The 15,755-nt window shown below is 44.9% G+C and overlaps 1 protein-coding gene across 2 annotated transcripts in view; it reads left to right on the top strand.

The window, feature by feature from the left end:
* RMC1 (regulator of MON1-CCZ1) overlaps positions 1-15,755 on the top strand; it is a 101,838-nt gene that overhangs the window by 67,648 nt on the left and 18,435 nt on the right. For both annotated transcript variants that reach the window (XM_073550832.1, XM_073550833.1), the window contains 7 exons: positions 1,499-1,604; positions 1,686-1,797; positions 1,913-1,957; positions 2,256-2,309; positions 14,352-14,480; positions 14,563-14,669; positions 14,806-14,925. In XM_073550832.1, coding sequence (XP_073406933.1) covers positions 1,499-1,604; positions 1,686-1,797; positions 1,913-1,957; positions 2,256-2,309; positions 14,352-14,480; positions 14,563-14,669; positions 14,806-14,925 — 673 coding nt within the window. The remainder of the gene's footprint in view (positions 1-1,498; positions 1,605-1,685; positions 1,798-1,912; positions 1,958-2,255; positions 2,310-14,351; positions 14,481-14,562; positions 14,670-14,805; positions 14,926-15,755) is intronic.

The raw sequence follows: 15,755 nt of genomic DNA, 5'->3' as shown, positions 1-15,755 counted from the left end.
AAAAAGTTGAACCTTTGCCTTGTCAGTCCACAAAGTATTCTCCCAAGTCTTGGGGATCATCAAAATGTTTCTCGGCAAACTGAGAGAAGCCTTTATGTTCTTATTGCTCAGCAGTAGTTTTTATCGTTCCCCATTGTTCCGTGTTTTTGCCATTTGTCTAGAATGGCTCTCACTGTAGTTCACTGGAGTACCAATAGACAACACCAGAAGCATCTTAACTGGGCCAAGGAGAAAAGGAACAGGACTGTTGCTCAGTGGTCCAAGGTGTTGTTTTCAGATGAAAGTAAATTTTGCATTTCATTTGGAAATCAAGGTCCCAGAGTCTGGAGGAAGAGTGGAGAGGCGCCCAGTCAAGCTGCTTAAGGTCTAGTGTGAAGTTTCCACAATCAGCGATGGTTTGGGGAGCCATGTCATCTGCTGGTGTAGGTCACTGTGTTTTATCAAGAGTAAAATCAGTGCCAGCTGTCTACCAGGAAATGTTAGAGCACTTCATGCTTCCCTCTGCCGACAAGTTTTTTGGAGATGGAAATTTCATTCTCCAGCAGGACTTGGCGCCTGACCACACTGCCAAAAGTACCAATACCTGGTTTAAAAACAACAACATCACTGTGATTGATTTTCCAGCAAACTCGCCTGAACTTAACCCCATAGAGAATCTGTGGGGTATTGTCAAGAGGAAGATGAGAAACACCAGACCCAACAATTCAGACGAGCTGAAGGCTGCTATCAAAGCAACCTGAGCTTCCATAACACCTCAGCAGTGCCACAGGCTGATTGCCTCCATGCCACGCCGCATTGATGCAGTAATTGATGCAAAAGGAGCCCTGACCAAGTATTGAGTGCATTTACTGAACATACATTTCAGTAGGCCAACATTTCGGATTTCAAAATCATTTTTCAAGCTGGTGTTATAAAGTACTCTAATTTACTGAGATAATGACTTTTGGGTTTTCATTGGCTGAAAGCCATAGTCATCAACATTAACAGAAATAAACACATGAAATAGATAACTCTGTTTGTAATGACTCTCTATAATATGAATTTCACTTTTTGTATTGAACTGAAATTAATTTTTTGACATTCTAATTTAGTGAGAAGCACTTGTATATATCATTAAATAGACTTCATGTTCATGATGCTGGTGTACTTACTTTGAAGATCCATTAAGAAATGGCTGTAATATCCTTTTTTTGAACAGTTTATTATCTGATATTAAATATGGATTAGTCAATCACTCACAGAATGCGCTACATAATATAATACGTTGTTCTTTTACGTATTTTCAAAGTAAGTACATTAGCCTCTTTGGGAGTAATGACTATTTAATCATATATTACAGTTTGTGACACGTATTGTGAAATCTGAGGTCTGCAGATCCCCTTTAAATTGGTATGTTAAAATGGCATTTGTACAGGGTCTGTCCTAAGGTTTAGCCAGAAGTATCTTTTCGTGATTCTTTTGACCTTATGTTCTTATTTGCAAATGTTTTCTATCGTAGGGAAGGTTTATGTAAAAAGATGCACATCTTGAAACTGAACAGAACTGGGAAATTTGCTCTAAACGTTGTTGATAATTTGGTTGTTGTTCATCACCAAGATACAGAGGTAAAGTGGAATTAGGTAATAAGGCTAGTAATGGAGTTGATAGAATTGGAGGATAATTGTGTCTTTTCTGCACTTCTTCAGACATCTGTAATCTTTGACATTCGCCTTCGGGGGGAGTTTGATGGATCTGTCATATTGCATCAGCCAGTGCTTCCTGCTCGTTCCATACACCCTTACCAGATTCCCATAGCAGGTATGGCGGTCTGGTGCCAAAGCCAAGGGAAATATGGAAGTGGCTACATTGTGATACTTGTCCCACATCCAAGCAAAGTCATTGTTAAGCCCACTAATACCTTATCTTCCTGCAGGTCCGTCAGCTGTGCCAGGACAGACCTCCATGCAATGTAAACTCTGTATCCTTTTACCCTATCAGGTATTACTTTGCACCTGTGGACTTGCTTTCTGTATGAATACATGCCATATTGTACTGCTTTTTATGGCTCTGTTATTTGGTTGATTTGAAAAGAAATGGTAAAAAAATATAGCAGGCAGTGAAGAAGCAATATGGCTACTGCCAGTATTATATATGACACATAGATGTTGGGTCCTGTAACAGATTTGGCATTAAGGCCCTTAATTGCACCCCTGCCTATGGCATTATGGAGGTTTATTTGGACGTGTTGTTGCACACCTCCTTAACCCCTGGAACAGATTCTTCTTCCTGGATTGTTTTTCAGCCGGACATCATTATCAGTGCTAGTGAAGGTAGGACTGGATTTTGTATATTTATTTTCCTCACTTGTATAGCACCAATAATTCCATGGCACTGTCCCCACTGGAAACTGGAGGAAACACATGCAAACACGGGGAGAACATGACTCCTTTCAGATGTTGTCCTTAGTGAGATTTGACCCAGGGCTCCAGCGCTGCAAAGCTGCAGTGCTAACCACTGAGCCACAGTGCTGCCTGTTGATATTTATGGAATATGTTGGAAATGGTTTACATTGAATAGGAGTGCCTGGTAATAATCAGATACACGCTGTTTCCTACCTGACACCTATCGTGAATGATGGAGGCCTACTGCGTTTCAAATGTTGGTGACGGAATAGATAATTCACATCTTGAATGAATGCTCTTCATAACTAGAGTGGGAACATTATTCCTTTTTATTTCTGGGCTTTGAAAACTCCTGAACAGTGTGTAAGTGTAGGTTGAAAACCTAATAGAGTAAATGACCCTCTGCTGTGTGAGCAGATTAGGTCATGATGGGTTTTAAACAAGTACCGTATTTTTCGGACTATAAGACGCACCCCAAATTTTCAGAAAGGAAATGGGGGGGGGGGATTAATGCATCAAATGGGGGTCCGTCTTACAGTCCTGAATTCATCTTACCCGGGGGGATCGGCAGCGCTGGTGGCAGCAGGAGTTGGGCGATTCTTCCAGTGGCTCGACGCTGCAGGTCGATGATATTGCTCCCATCCCAGCCTGGTGTGGCAGTTCTGGCGTTGCTCGGGGGAGGTGGGTTCTGGCGACATGGTGCAGCAGCTTTGGCTATTCTCAGTGCTGTGGGGGTTCCGGCAACATGGTGTGGCAGTTTCGGGGGTGCACTGTGCTGCGGGGGGGCTCCGGCGACATTATGTGAAAGCCCAAAGCCCCCGCAGTTCTATGTTCTATTGCCTTGCCTTGATGCTGTGGCCTCCGTGAAAGTGGCCGATGGAGGCGGCGCATGCGCAGATTGAGATCTTGGCAACGAGATGAGAGCTTTGAGTCAAGATCTCAATTTGCCCATGCGCCGCCTCCGGCGGCCATTTTCCCAGAGCCGAGATTGATTCCACAGGCGCAGATTGAGATCTCGGCAACGAGATCTCAATTTGCACATGCAAGAGGAACAGGGACTTGCACCAGGGATGACGAGTACCGTCACCTCCTTCCAGTAATGTAGAATAGTGGGACACCGTCATATCATGTGAATAAAATCTGCATCTGGTGAATGACACCGCAGACATTCTGATGATTGAAATCGACCCATCCTAAAAAGTAATGTCGGAGTCAAGTATGATTGATTTATTATATATAACTGTATCGTTCTGTTATTAATAGATGGTGATACTCCGATCGGAGACTCCAGGATCTCTTCCCACTCATCTCCCTGCGTATTAGGGATGAGTCGTTCCCACTTCCCCTTAATAGAGCTTATTGCAGATTCTGCTCCCACTAACAGCATGTACGTGTACGAAGAGGAGATAAGACCCTGGGGACCTTGAGAATTAAGGATTCCTATCAGAGGTAGAGATGAAATAGTATGGCCCCCACCTCTACATCTCTTGTGTGATTGAAGAGCCGATCTCAACTGTAAATAGAGGAAAAATTGGGATCTCGGGATGACACAAAGCTAGGAGGGATAGCTAATACTAGAGAAGAGAGAGAGGATTCAAAAAGATATAAATAAACTGGAGCAGTGGGCAGCAACTAACAGAATTGTTTTTAACAGGGAAAAATGCAAAGTACTACATCTGGGCAATAAAAATGAAAAAAGCATATACAGAATGGGAGGAATTAGGGCTAAGCAACAGCACATGTGAAAAAGACTTGGGTATACTAATAGATCACAGACTGAATATGAGTCAACAGTGTGATGCAGCAGCAAAAAAGGCAAATGCAATTCTAGGATGTATTAACAGAAGCATACAGTCTAGATCACGTGAAGTCATTATTTCCCTCTACTCCTCTTTGGTCAGACCTCATCTGGAATATTGTGTCCAGTTTTGGGCACCACATTTTAAAAAAGACATCAACAAACTGGTGCAAGTTCAGAAAAGAGCGACCAGAATGGTGACCGGTCTGAAAACCCTGTCTTATGAGGAAAGGTTGCAGGATTTGGGAATGTTTAGTTTGCAAAAGAGAAGACTGAGAGGAGACTTAATAGCTGTCTACAAATATCTAAAGGGCTGTCACATTGTAGAACGATCATCTTTATTCTCATTTGCACAAGGAAAGACTAGAAGCAATGGGATGAAACTGAATGGGAGGAGACACAGATTAGATATTAGAAAAAACTTTTTGACAGAGTGATCAATGAGTGGAACAGGCTGCCACGAGAAGTGGTGAGTTCTCCTTCAATGGAAGTCTTCAAACAGAGGCTGGACAGACATCTGACTGGGATGATTTAGTGAATCCTGCTTTGAGCAGGGGGTTGGACCCGATGGCCCAGGAGGTCCCTTCCAACTCTACGATTCTATGATTCTATCATGCGTAACCTGTAATTGCTCAAAAGACATTAAGGTTCCCTGGTCATACGGTCATACAAGTCCCCCATCGATGAGACATTATGTTGAATCCAAAAATCAGTTGATGGGGTGATTTAACAATTCCGGGAAATAATCATTATTCCACAGGTCATTTCAGCTATAAAATCTTTAAATCCAATCACTTTCCTAATTTGCCTCCATTCTAATCGCGCCAGTCGGAGCAAGGGTAGTAGACGAGGGACATCAGTCTTCTCCAACTCAAGGAAACCCAGTGGGCAATCAGTTCGTGCAGCATGAAGCAGGTGATTTTCAGAATTAGGGAGGTAATTACCCGGCATCAATTTACTTAAAGCTTTAGCCTGCCTAGCTAAATAGTATAGGAAAAAATCGGGTAACGCCGCCCCACCTCCCTTTTTAGGTCTTGATTGAGTGGATAATTTTATATGGGGGAAAACTAGGCCCAAACTTAAACATGTGATCTGGGAATTAAGATTCACAAAGAAGGATTTGGTATCCCTGGTCAGGTGCGTCTCCACCAAGGCCACAATGTGAGGACGATAATGTCTGATCTGCGAGAAAACCTTGATCTTTTTCCGAGGGGTTTTTATACCTATCACGTTCCATGTCATGCATATCATCTCATGAGTTCATTCATCCTCATTTTTCACTATCTTCCACTAGGCATTGCTCCTACTGGCCAGTTTCCTACTCCACACTGATGAGGGGCAATACCCCGAAACAGCTGTCTGTGGATGGATGCCATGTTTTGGCATATGTGGTTTCCTTCATTGGAGACTGCCCTTCCAGTGGTTGTTCCTTCCCGGGGAAAGACCTAGCTAGTCATTGCTTGCGTTGAGAAACGTGATGGTGTCTCCGCGGCTTGTGTTTTGCATGTTATACATATCATCTCAGACCCCATGTTTACTCCGCTGAATATGGCATTTAGCATTACCCAATTAAAATTTAGAGACACCGCATAGAGATTGTGATTGCTGTTGGCTGCGACTTCTACCTAAATAACAATCAAAACCATTGTAAAAGAGAAAACAAAGTAAGAACCAAACATTATTGGAGCAAAGTCCTACGCTCCTATCAGAAAGCAAACAAGGGGATACCATCACTGAACTCTGGTATTGTTGGTCAACTGGATACCTGCAGGAAAAGCCCCGATTAGACCATTAGTAAAAGAATTCAAATTAACAGTAAGTACATTAGGATTCCTTTGCAGGGGATCCTTTATGGGACCTCTGCCACCTCCGCTGGATCCGTAAAAAACACGGAGGAGCCCCCGTGGACAACCCGAAGCCGGGCTGAATAGACCATTGAATATATAATACATTTTATTTCTATAGCGCCGACATATTCCGCGTCACTTTACATTTCAGAGGGGACTTGTACAGACGATAGACATTACAGCATTACAATAAGCACATAGATCATAACAGATACCAAGAGGAATGAGGGCCCTGCTCGCAAGCTTACACTCTATGAGGGAAAAAGGGGAGACACGAAAGGTGGGTGGTAACAATTGCCCTGATTGTTTGGACCAGCCATAATGTTAAGTGTGTAACAGTACGAACACAGAGGGCTAATAGATGCATAAAGCATGTGGGAACATGATACGGGGAACCTGGTTATGGTAAAACTTTTGACTGTGCCACACAGGGATAGTTAGGTTAATGTGTTGAGGCAGTAGGCCAGTCTGAATAAATGCATTTTCAGGGCACGCTTAAAATTGTAGGGATTGGGGACTACTCGTATTGACCTGGGAAGTGCATTCCAAAGAATTGGCGCAGCACGTGTATAGTCTTGGAGACGGGAGTGGGAGGTTCTGATTATCGATAACCTCAGGTCATCAGCAGAACGGAGGGCACGGGTAGGCTGGTAGATTGAAACAAGGGAGGAGATGTAGGGTGGTGCTGAGCCATGGAGTGCTTTGTGGGTGAGGGCAATAAGTTTGTACTGGATTCTGTAGTGGATGGGTAGCCAGTGTAAGGACTGGCACAAGGTAGAGGCATCGGTGTAACGATTGGCAAGGAATATGATCCTGGCTGCAGCATTCAAGACAGATTGGAGGGGGGAAAGTGTGGTAAGAGGGAGACCGATTAGAAGAGAGTTACAATAGTCCAGACGAGAATGAATAAGAGAAACAGTAAGAGTTTTTGCAGAGTCAAAGGTAAGAAAAGGTCGAATTCTAGAAATGTTTTTGAGATGCAGATAACAAGAGCGAGCCAGTGATTGGATGTGGGGGGTGAATGAAAGCTCTGAGTCAAGTATGACCCCAAGACAGCGGGCATGTTGTTGGGGAGTAATAGTGGAACCACACATGGAAATGGCAGTGTCGGGTATAGGTACATTAGTAGAGGGAAGAAACACAAGGAGTTCAGTCTTTGACAGGTTCAGTTTCAGATATAGTGAGGACATGATGTTAGACACAGCGTTTAGACAATTGCCGGTGTTTTCTAGAAAGGCTGGCGTGATGTCAGGAGAAGAAGCGTATAATTGGGTGTCGTCAGCATAGAGATGGTACTGGAAACCAAATCTACTGATTGTTTTACCAATAGGGGCAGTGTACAAGGAGAATTTGAGGGGGCCTAGAACCGATCCTTGAGGAACCCCAACAGTAAGGGGAAGATGAGAGGAGGAGGTGCCGGCAAAAGATACAGTAAACGAGTGGTCAGAGAGATAGGAAAAAAACCAGGAGAGAACGGTGTCCTTGATGCCGATGGAGCGGAGCATAGTGAGGAGGAGCTGATGATCCACCGTGTCGAATGCTGCAGAGAGATCCAAGAGAATTGGCATGGAGTAGTGACCGTTAGATTTAGAAGAGCAATGTGGATGTTGAAATCGCCCATGATGAGGGTAGGGATGCCACAGGAGAGAAAATGTGGAAGCCAAGTCGCAAAATGATCCAGGAACTGATGGGAGGGGCCGGAAGGACGATACACTACCGCCACTCGCATGGAGAAGGGGGTGTAGAGTCTGACAGCATGGACCTCAAAAGAAGGGAAGACTAGTGAGGATACTTGAGGGATAACCTGAAAGGTACATTTTAGTGATAGAAGCAGACCAACACCTCCACCTGCTCTTTTGTCTGATCTTGGGGTATGAGAGAAGTGTAATACCCCATATTAACCCCTTCACCCCCAAGGGTGGTTTGCACGTTCATGACCGGGCCAATTTTTACAATTCTGACCACTGTACCTTTATGAGGTCATAACTCTGGAACGCTTGCATGGATCCCGGTGATTCTGACATTGTTTTCTCGTGACATATTGTACTTCATGTTAGTGGTAAAATTTCATTCAAATAACTTGCGTTTATTTGTGAGAAAAACAGAAATTTGGCGAAAATTTTGAAAATTTCGCAATTTTCCAACTTTGAATTTTTTTGCCCTTAAATCACAGAGATACGGCACACAAAAAACTTGATAACTAACATTTCCCACATGTTTACTTTTACATCAGCACAATTTTGGAACCAAAATTTTTTTTTTGTTAGGAAGTTATAAGGGTTAAAAGTTGACCAGCGATTTCTCATTTTTACAACACCATTTTATTTTTAGGACCACATCACATTTGAAGCCACTTTGAGGGGTCTATATGATAGAAAATACCCAAAAGTGACACCATTCTAAAAACTGCACCCCTTAAGGTGCTCAAAACCACATTCAAGAAGTTTATTAACCCTTTTCGTGCGTCACAGGAATTTTTTTGAATATTTAAAAAAAAATGAACATCTAACTTTTTTTCATAAAAAAAAATACTTCAGGTTCAATTTTTTTTATTTTACCAAGGGTAACAGGAGAAATTGAACTGCAAAAGTTATTGTGCAATTTGTCCTGAGTACGCAGATACCTGATATGTGGGGGGGAACGACTGTTTCGGCGCATGGCAGAGCTCAGAATGGAAGGAGCGCCGTTTGACTCTTTCAATGCAAAATTGGCTGGAATTCAGATTGGACGCCATGTCACGTTTGGAGAGTCCCTGATGTACCTAAACAGTGGAAACCCCCTACAAGTGACCCCATTTTGGAAACTAGACCCCCCAAGGAACTTATCTAGATATGTGGTGAGAACTTTGAACCCACAAGGGCTTTACAGAAGTTTATAACATACAGCGGTACAATTAAAAAATCATATTTTTTCCACAAAAATGATCTTTTCACCCCAATTTTTATTTTCCCAAGGGTAACAGGACTCTAAAAGTTATTGTGCAATTTGTCCTGAGTACGCTGATACCCCACATGTGGGGGTAAACCACTATTTGGGCGCATGGCAGATCTTGGAAGGGAAGCAGCGCCATTTGACGTTTTTGGCTGGAATTGAGATCGGACACCATGTCGCGTTTGGAAAACCCCCTGATGTACCAAAACAGTGGAAACCCCCCACAAATGACACCATTTTGGAAACTAGACCCCCTAAGGAACTTCTAGATGTGTGGTGAGCACTTTGACCCCCCCAGTGCTTCACAGAAGTTTACAACGCCCGGGCGTGAAAATAAAAAATTCGTATTTTTTCCACAAACATGATCTTTTAGTCACCAATTTTTTTATTTTCCCAAGGGTAGCAGGAGAAATTGGACCCCAAAAGTTGTTGTCCAATTTGTCCTGAGTATGCTGATACCCCATACGTGGGAGAAAACTACTGTATGGGCACAAGTCGGGGCTCGGAAGGGAAGTAGTGACGTTTTGGAATGCAGACTTTGATGGAATGGTCTGCGGGTGTCATGTTGCCTTTGGAGAGCCCCTAATGTACCTAAACAGTGGAAACCCCCCACAAATGACACCATTTTGTAAACTAGACCCCCCAAGGAACTTATCTAGATGTGTGGTGAGCACTTTGAACCCCCAAGGGCTTCACAGAAGTTTGTAATGCCAGGGCATGAAAATAAAAAAATCGTATTTTTTCCACAAACATGATCAATTAGTCCCCAATTTTTTCATTTTCCCAAGGGTAACAGGAGAATTTGGACCCCCAAAAGTTGTCCAATTTTTCCTGAGTACGCTGACACCCCATATGTGGGAGAAAACTACTGTATGGGTACACGTCGGGGCTCGGAAGGGAAGCAGTGACGTTTTGGAATGCAGACTTTGATGGAATGGTCTGCGGGTGTCATGTGCGTTTGGAGAGCCCCTGATGTACCTAAACTATTGAAACTCCCCACAAGTGACCCCATTTTGGACACTAGACCCCCCACGGAACTTATCTAGATGTGTGGTGAGCACTTTGAACCCCCAAGTGCTTCACAGAAGTTTATAACGCTCGGACGTGAAAATAAAAAAATCATTTTTTTCCACAAAAATATTTTTGCCCCCAATTTTTTATTTTCCTAAGGGTAACAGGAGAAATTGGACCCCAAAAATTGTTTTGCAATTTGTCCTGAGTAGGCTGATACCCTACATGTGGGGGTAAAACACTGTTTGGGCGCATGGCAGAGCTTGGAAGGGAAGGAGTACCATTTGACTTTTTCAACTCAGAATTGGCTGGAATTGAGATCAGACGCCATGTTGCATTTGGAGAGCCCCTGATGTGCCCAAACAGTGGAAACCCCCAATTCTAACTCCAACCCGAACCCTAGCCCTAACCCTAGCCCTAGCCCTACCCCTAACCCTACCCCAACACACCCCTAGCCCTAACCCTAGCCCTAACCCTACCCCAACAAACCCCTAGCCCTAACCCTAGCCCTAACACTACCCCAACACACCCCTAGCCCTAACCCTAATGGAAAAATGGAAATAAATACATTTTTTTTATTTTATTATTTTTCCCTAACTAAGGGGGTGATAACGGGGGGTTTGATTTACTATTTATGGCGGTTTTTATGTTTGGCGGCTGTCACACGCTAAAAGACGCTTTTTATTGTATAAATAGTTTTTGCATCACCACATATTGAGAGCTATAATTTTTCCGTATTTTGACCCACCGAGTCATGTGAGGTCTTATTTTTTGCGGGATGAGTTGACGTTTTTATTGGTACCATTTTCGGGCACGTGGAATTTTTTGATCGCTTTTTATTCCGATTTTTGGGACGCAGAATGAACAAAAACCAGCGTTTCATGAATTTCTTTTGGGGGGGGTGCGTTTACACCGTTCCGCGTGCGGTAAAATTGATAAAGAGGTTTTATTCTTCACGTCAGTACGGTTACAGCGATACCTCATTTAGGTCGTTTTTTTATGTTTTTGTCGGTTTTATGCAATGAATACTATTTTATATAAAAAATAATTATTTTTGCATCGCTTTATTCAGCGAGCTATAACTTTTTTATTTTTTCGCTGATGATGCTGTGTGGTGGCTCGTTTTTTGCGGGACAAGATGACGTTTTCAGCGGTACCATGGATATTTATATGCGTCTTTTTGATCGCGCGTTATTACACTTTTTGTTTGGCGGTATGATAATAAATCATTATTTTTTGCTTCGTTTTTTATTTTTATTTTTTAAGGGGTTCGCTAAAGGGGTTAACTAATGGGACAGTTTTATAGGGCGGGTCGTTACAAACAGACGCGGCGATACCTAATATGTGTACTTTTATTGTTTTTTTTTATTTCCAAAAAATGGATTTATTGGGGGAATATTTTTTTTTTTTTTCTAATATATTTGGCGATTTTTTTTTTTTTTTTTTTTTTTTTTTTTTTTTTTTAAATTATTTTTACACTTTTTTTTATTTTTTTTTTTTAACTTTATTAAATAGTCCCAGGTGGGACATCACTGTCCTGTGACAGATCGCTGATCTGTCACATCACAGATCACTGTGACAGATCAGCGACCTGACACAGGCACTGCAGAAGGCTTCCTCATACCTGCGCTTTGCAGGCACTGAGGAAGCCAGCTTCCTCAGGCCCCCGAAGGCCCCCGTCGCCATCTTGGATTCGGGGGCCTGGAGGAAAGGAGCCCCCCGCAGCAGCGCTGCACATTGCGCTGCCGTGGGGGGCTCAGGGAAGCTCGGAGGGAGCCCCCTCCCTGCCGATGCTTCCCTTTAACCCCCGGTACACCGCGATCGTGTTTGATCGCGGTGTGCAAGGGGTTAACGTGTCGGGGGCGGTCCGTGACCGCCCCTGACACATTGTGCCGGGTGTCAGCTGTGATAATCAGCTGACACCCGGCCGCGATCAGCGGCGCTCACCACGTGGGCGCCGCTGATCGCGGTAGACGTACTATCCCGTCCACGGTCATACGGTCCCGGGTACCGTGGACGGGATAGTACGTCGGATGTCAGGAAGGGGTTAAAGAGCAGCAGCAGCGGTAGTGTCTGACTGCTGGATCCAGGTTTCAGTAAGAGCCAGGAGGTTAAGAGAATTATATATAACGTTCCTCTCTCTGAGCCGCTTATTGATTTCAATGAATTGTGCCCGCAGTTTCTGAAGTTCCATGGAAAAATCCGGGAAAATTGAGATCACGGCATTGTTGAACTTGATAGGATTTTTTTGCCGTGCAAGACACAGAATGGTGTCCCTGTCTTGACAGTTGAGGAGACGTGCCAGGAAAGGTCTAGGTGGGGCTCCCAGAGGAAGGGGTTTTGTAGGAACCCAATGAGCCCTTTCAACGGCGAACACTGGAGAGAATTCATCACCCAGAGGAGCCTTAAGCCAGCCCTCCAAAAATTGCTCTGGATGTTGACCTTCTGAGCTTTCCGGCAGGCCAATGACACGTATATTATTCCGACGCATTCTATTCTCCAGATCGTCCGCCCTCTGTCTCCAGGCGTTCGCAGAGCCTGCCACTTTTGTTAACTCTACCTGGGACACTCTTGTCTCCACTTCCGTAATTCGCCCCCTCATGGTTTGCATATCTTGCCGAAGTTGTCCCACCTCAGTGTATACGTCCTCTATTTTCTCAGGGATGTCCTAGTTAGGGAGATGGCCTGCATCAACTGTTCGGACGCCTGTTTGAGGGTCAGTTCTTCCTGCTCAGTCTCCTCCTCACCCCCAGAGGGACGGTGTTTACGTTGAACTTGAGAGGGATTATTTCTAAGTGACCGTGCACTTTCAGAGGGATCTGGCAAACTTTTTTAATTTTTCTGCTACTACTGACCCCTTAGAACGATTCATGATCAATGGCAATATGGCACAGCAAGACAACTAGAGATATATACTCCGGGGATTTCCCACTTCAGATGATGAACACAGCAGGGCTATTATTAAATGATTATGTCCAGGAATAGCTCCCACACAGAAGGGCCACGTGAAATTGTGAGGATGTTGCCTGGTGCTGAGTCAATAGGATTTCTTGTGGCCAGAGAGGGAGGGGGGGTCCGCAGCACCCGCAGGGACAGCAGCAGTGTGTGTGGGGGGTCCAGAGGCCCCCACAGTAATGGCGCCAATGGGTGAAGTGGGTTTATCAGTGGGGGGGAGAACGCGGGGCCCAATCTTCCAGGTCCCAACCTTTCAGGGCACTCGCCGTGCATCCCCTCAATTCCTCATTATGTGTGTTCACTGCCCGGGTAGCCCTGCAGCGGTAGGGGCTGACGCCGCAGCTCTCACTGACAGAGCGCGCATCTAAGATGGCCGCTGCCTCGTGCAGGCCCCGCCGCCCGTCCCGGCCTCCCTCGCCGTCAGCTCACCAGAGCCGCTCCACGTCCTCCCGCGGGGGTCCAGGGGGGTCCTGATATCCAGGGGTCCGGATACTGCCAGGTATGCCGCAGTGATAAGGTCCTGGTTGCAAGATAAAGGCAGGATTCTTGGGAGCTCTTCCATCATGCGTCCTCTCTCTTCGGCTACATAGACACTCCCCCCCCCCCCTTTGAACCTTTTTTAGTTTGATAATGTCGCGAATCATGGAGTAATTTGCTCAGCGACTTTCAGTTCGTTACGGTGCTGCCGTCCGGAGCGCTGCTCAGAAACTTGGAGCTATATGACTAATTTTTCAAAATTTCATAGCTTTCCAAGCTACACTGAAAATCTCTACAGTATTGCCCAAATCACCTCATTCTTGACCATTTGCACAGATACTAGTAACCCACAAAAGGATTTTGTAGCTGTTGTGTTGAGATACTCTGCATTATGGATTCATTAGCTCACTGTTAGTAGGACAATTCCAACTCACGACTATTAAAGGGGTTGGCTGATCCTAATTAAGTATGCAGTCCCTCTGTGTGACTGCAGACTTATGAATCTCCCTAGTGTGCGCTGGGGAATTCGCCTTTTTCAGACCAGTGGACGCGGCCTTGCTTCCATACACTTGTATTGAGTGAAGCCCACTGGACGACCGCGTCTCTAGTTGGGGTGAGGCCTTTCTCAATACAATCCTATGGAGCAAGGCCACGCTCAATAGTCTGGGCTCTGGCCCGGTTGTATGTATAATACATGCATACCGTCCGGTACGGCTCAGAAACTGGCAAATCCCACAGCACACAGTGACTGCTGACTTATCATTTTGGACTAGACAACCCCTTTAAGCTAGGAATTGGGATATTCAATAACCAGTACACTCGGATTTTAAACTAGCATATTTCCTTGAAGTGACTTAAGGATGGTATTGAAGCTAAAAATTCAGTGATCTCCAGGGAGTGTAGATTCTCGGGGCGAACGTGAACCTCTCACCTCCCGTTTTCTATCCACAGGATACCTCTGGTACTTGCGCATTAAACTTCAGCCGATTGTTCACTTGCTCATTGACAAAGGTCGATTGATGGATTTCCTACTTCAGCGCAAGGACTGTAAATCTGTTATCTTATCAGTTTGCTCACAGAGTAAGTGCCAGCCTCTATTCTTTGTGGCCAGATGCCGTCACTGGCAGAGATGGGCTGTCTGCTAATGGATTTTATTCTTCAGTATTGTCTGAGAAAGATCGAGTGTCGCTGCCCGTCATCGCCACCGTGTTCGATAAGCTTAACTGTGAATATAAGAAATATCTGGAGGCCGAGCACACCTACACACTGGTAAGATTAAGACCATGTTCTTATGTACCTCTGGCTTTAAGTAAATCTGTAATACACAAAAAATTTCCATTGTATAATTTTTTTTTTTTCCATTTCCTTTTGATCGGTTTAAGAATCATTCATTCTTGTCCTGCAGGCTGTGGAGAGTAGTCAGGGGAGAAGTAATGCACTGGTGAAAAGACCCGTGCGAGGACAAGCTGTCATCGATCAGTCTGATATGTACACCCATGTGTTATCTGTCTTCACAGACTTGAAAGTGAGTATGTCTAGTACCATGTTATCAGCAGGCTCTCCACGCCACCTTCACAGAATGCAGCCTAAAGGCCCCGTCACACTAAGCGATCTCGCTAGCGAGATCGCTGATTTTGTGACACATCAGTGATCTCGCCAGCGAGATCGCTGTGTGTGATGGGGATCAGCGACCGGCCCCCTTGCCGGTTATCGCTGATCGTGCTCGAGCGGCCTGGGCCGTTTTTCGATCGCTGGTCTCCCACTGCCCAGCGTGCATCGCTGCGTGTGGCAGCGAGAGACCAGCGACACTGGACACTGGTTGCTAATGTAAACGTCGGGTATCCAGGAGCCGCGGCTCCTGGATACCCGCTGTTTACCTTGGAAACCGGCGTACACGCTGGTTTCTAAGGTAAATGTCGGGTATCCAGGAGTCGCGTGGCTCCTTGATACCCGGCGTTTACATTAGAAACCATGGTCCAGCGTCGCTGGTCCTGATCGCTGGGGCTGTCTAACGATGTCCCAGCGATCCCATCGTGTCGGATCGTTGGTGGGATCGCTGGGACATCGTTTAGTGTGACTGGGCCTTTAGTGCTGCTGAAGGTGGCTCTTTTACTTAAAAAATGCCCTGGGGGGGGGATTACAGGTTCCCTTTAACAGTGTGGGGGCTCCCTCTTTACCCACATCGGCGTCTTAAGATCATGATTGTGTGCTCCTATTTTTTTCTCCTGTCAAACCACTCTGCATTTATTCCTGAAAAACACCTGAAGGGTTAATAACCTACCTGACAGCAGTTTTCAGGGGGGGTGCTGATTTTAAATGGTATCACTTATGGAGGTTTTCCAATATATATTGGTT

The sequence above is a fragment of the Dendrobates tinctorius genome, unplaced genomic scaffold (assembly GCF_039654945.1).
Source record: "Dendrobates tinctorius isolate UK_male_01 unplaced genomic scaffold, ASM3965494v1 ptg000171l, whole genome shotgun sequence".
In the NCBI taxonomy this organism is placed as follows: Eukaryota; Metazoa; Chordata; class Amphibia; order Anura; family Dendrobatidae; genus Dendrobates; species Dendrobates tinctorius.
This window is presented reverse-complemented; position numbering and strand designations above follow the sequence as displayed.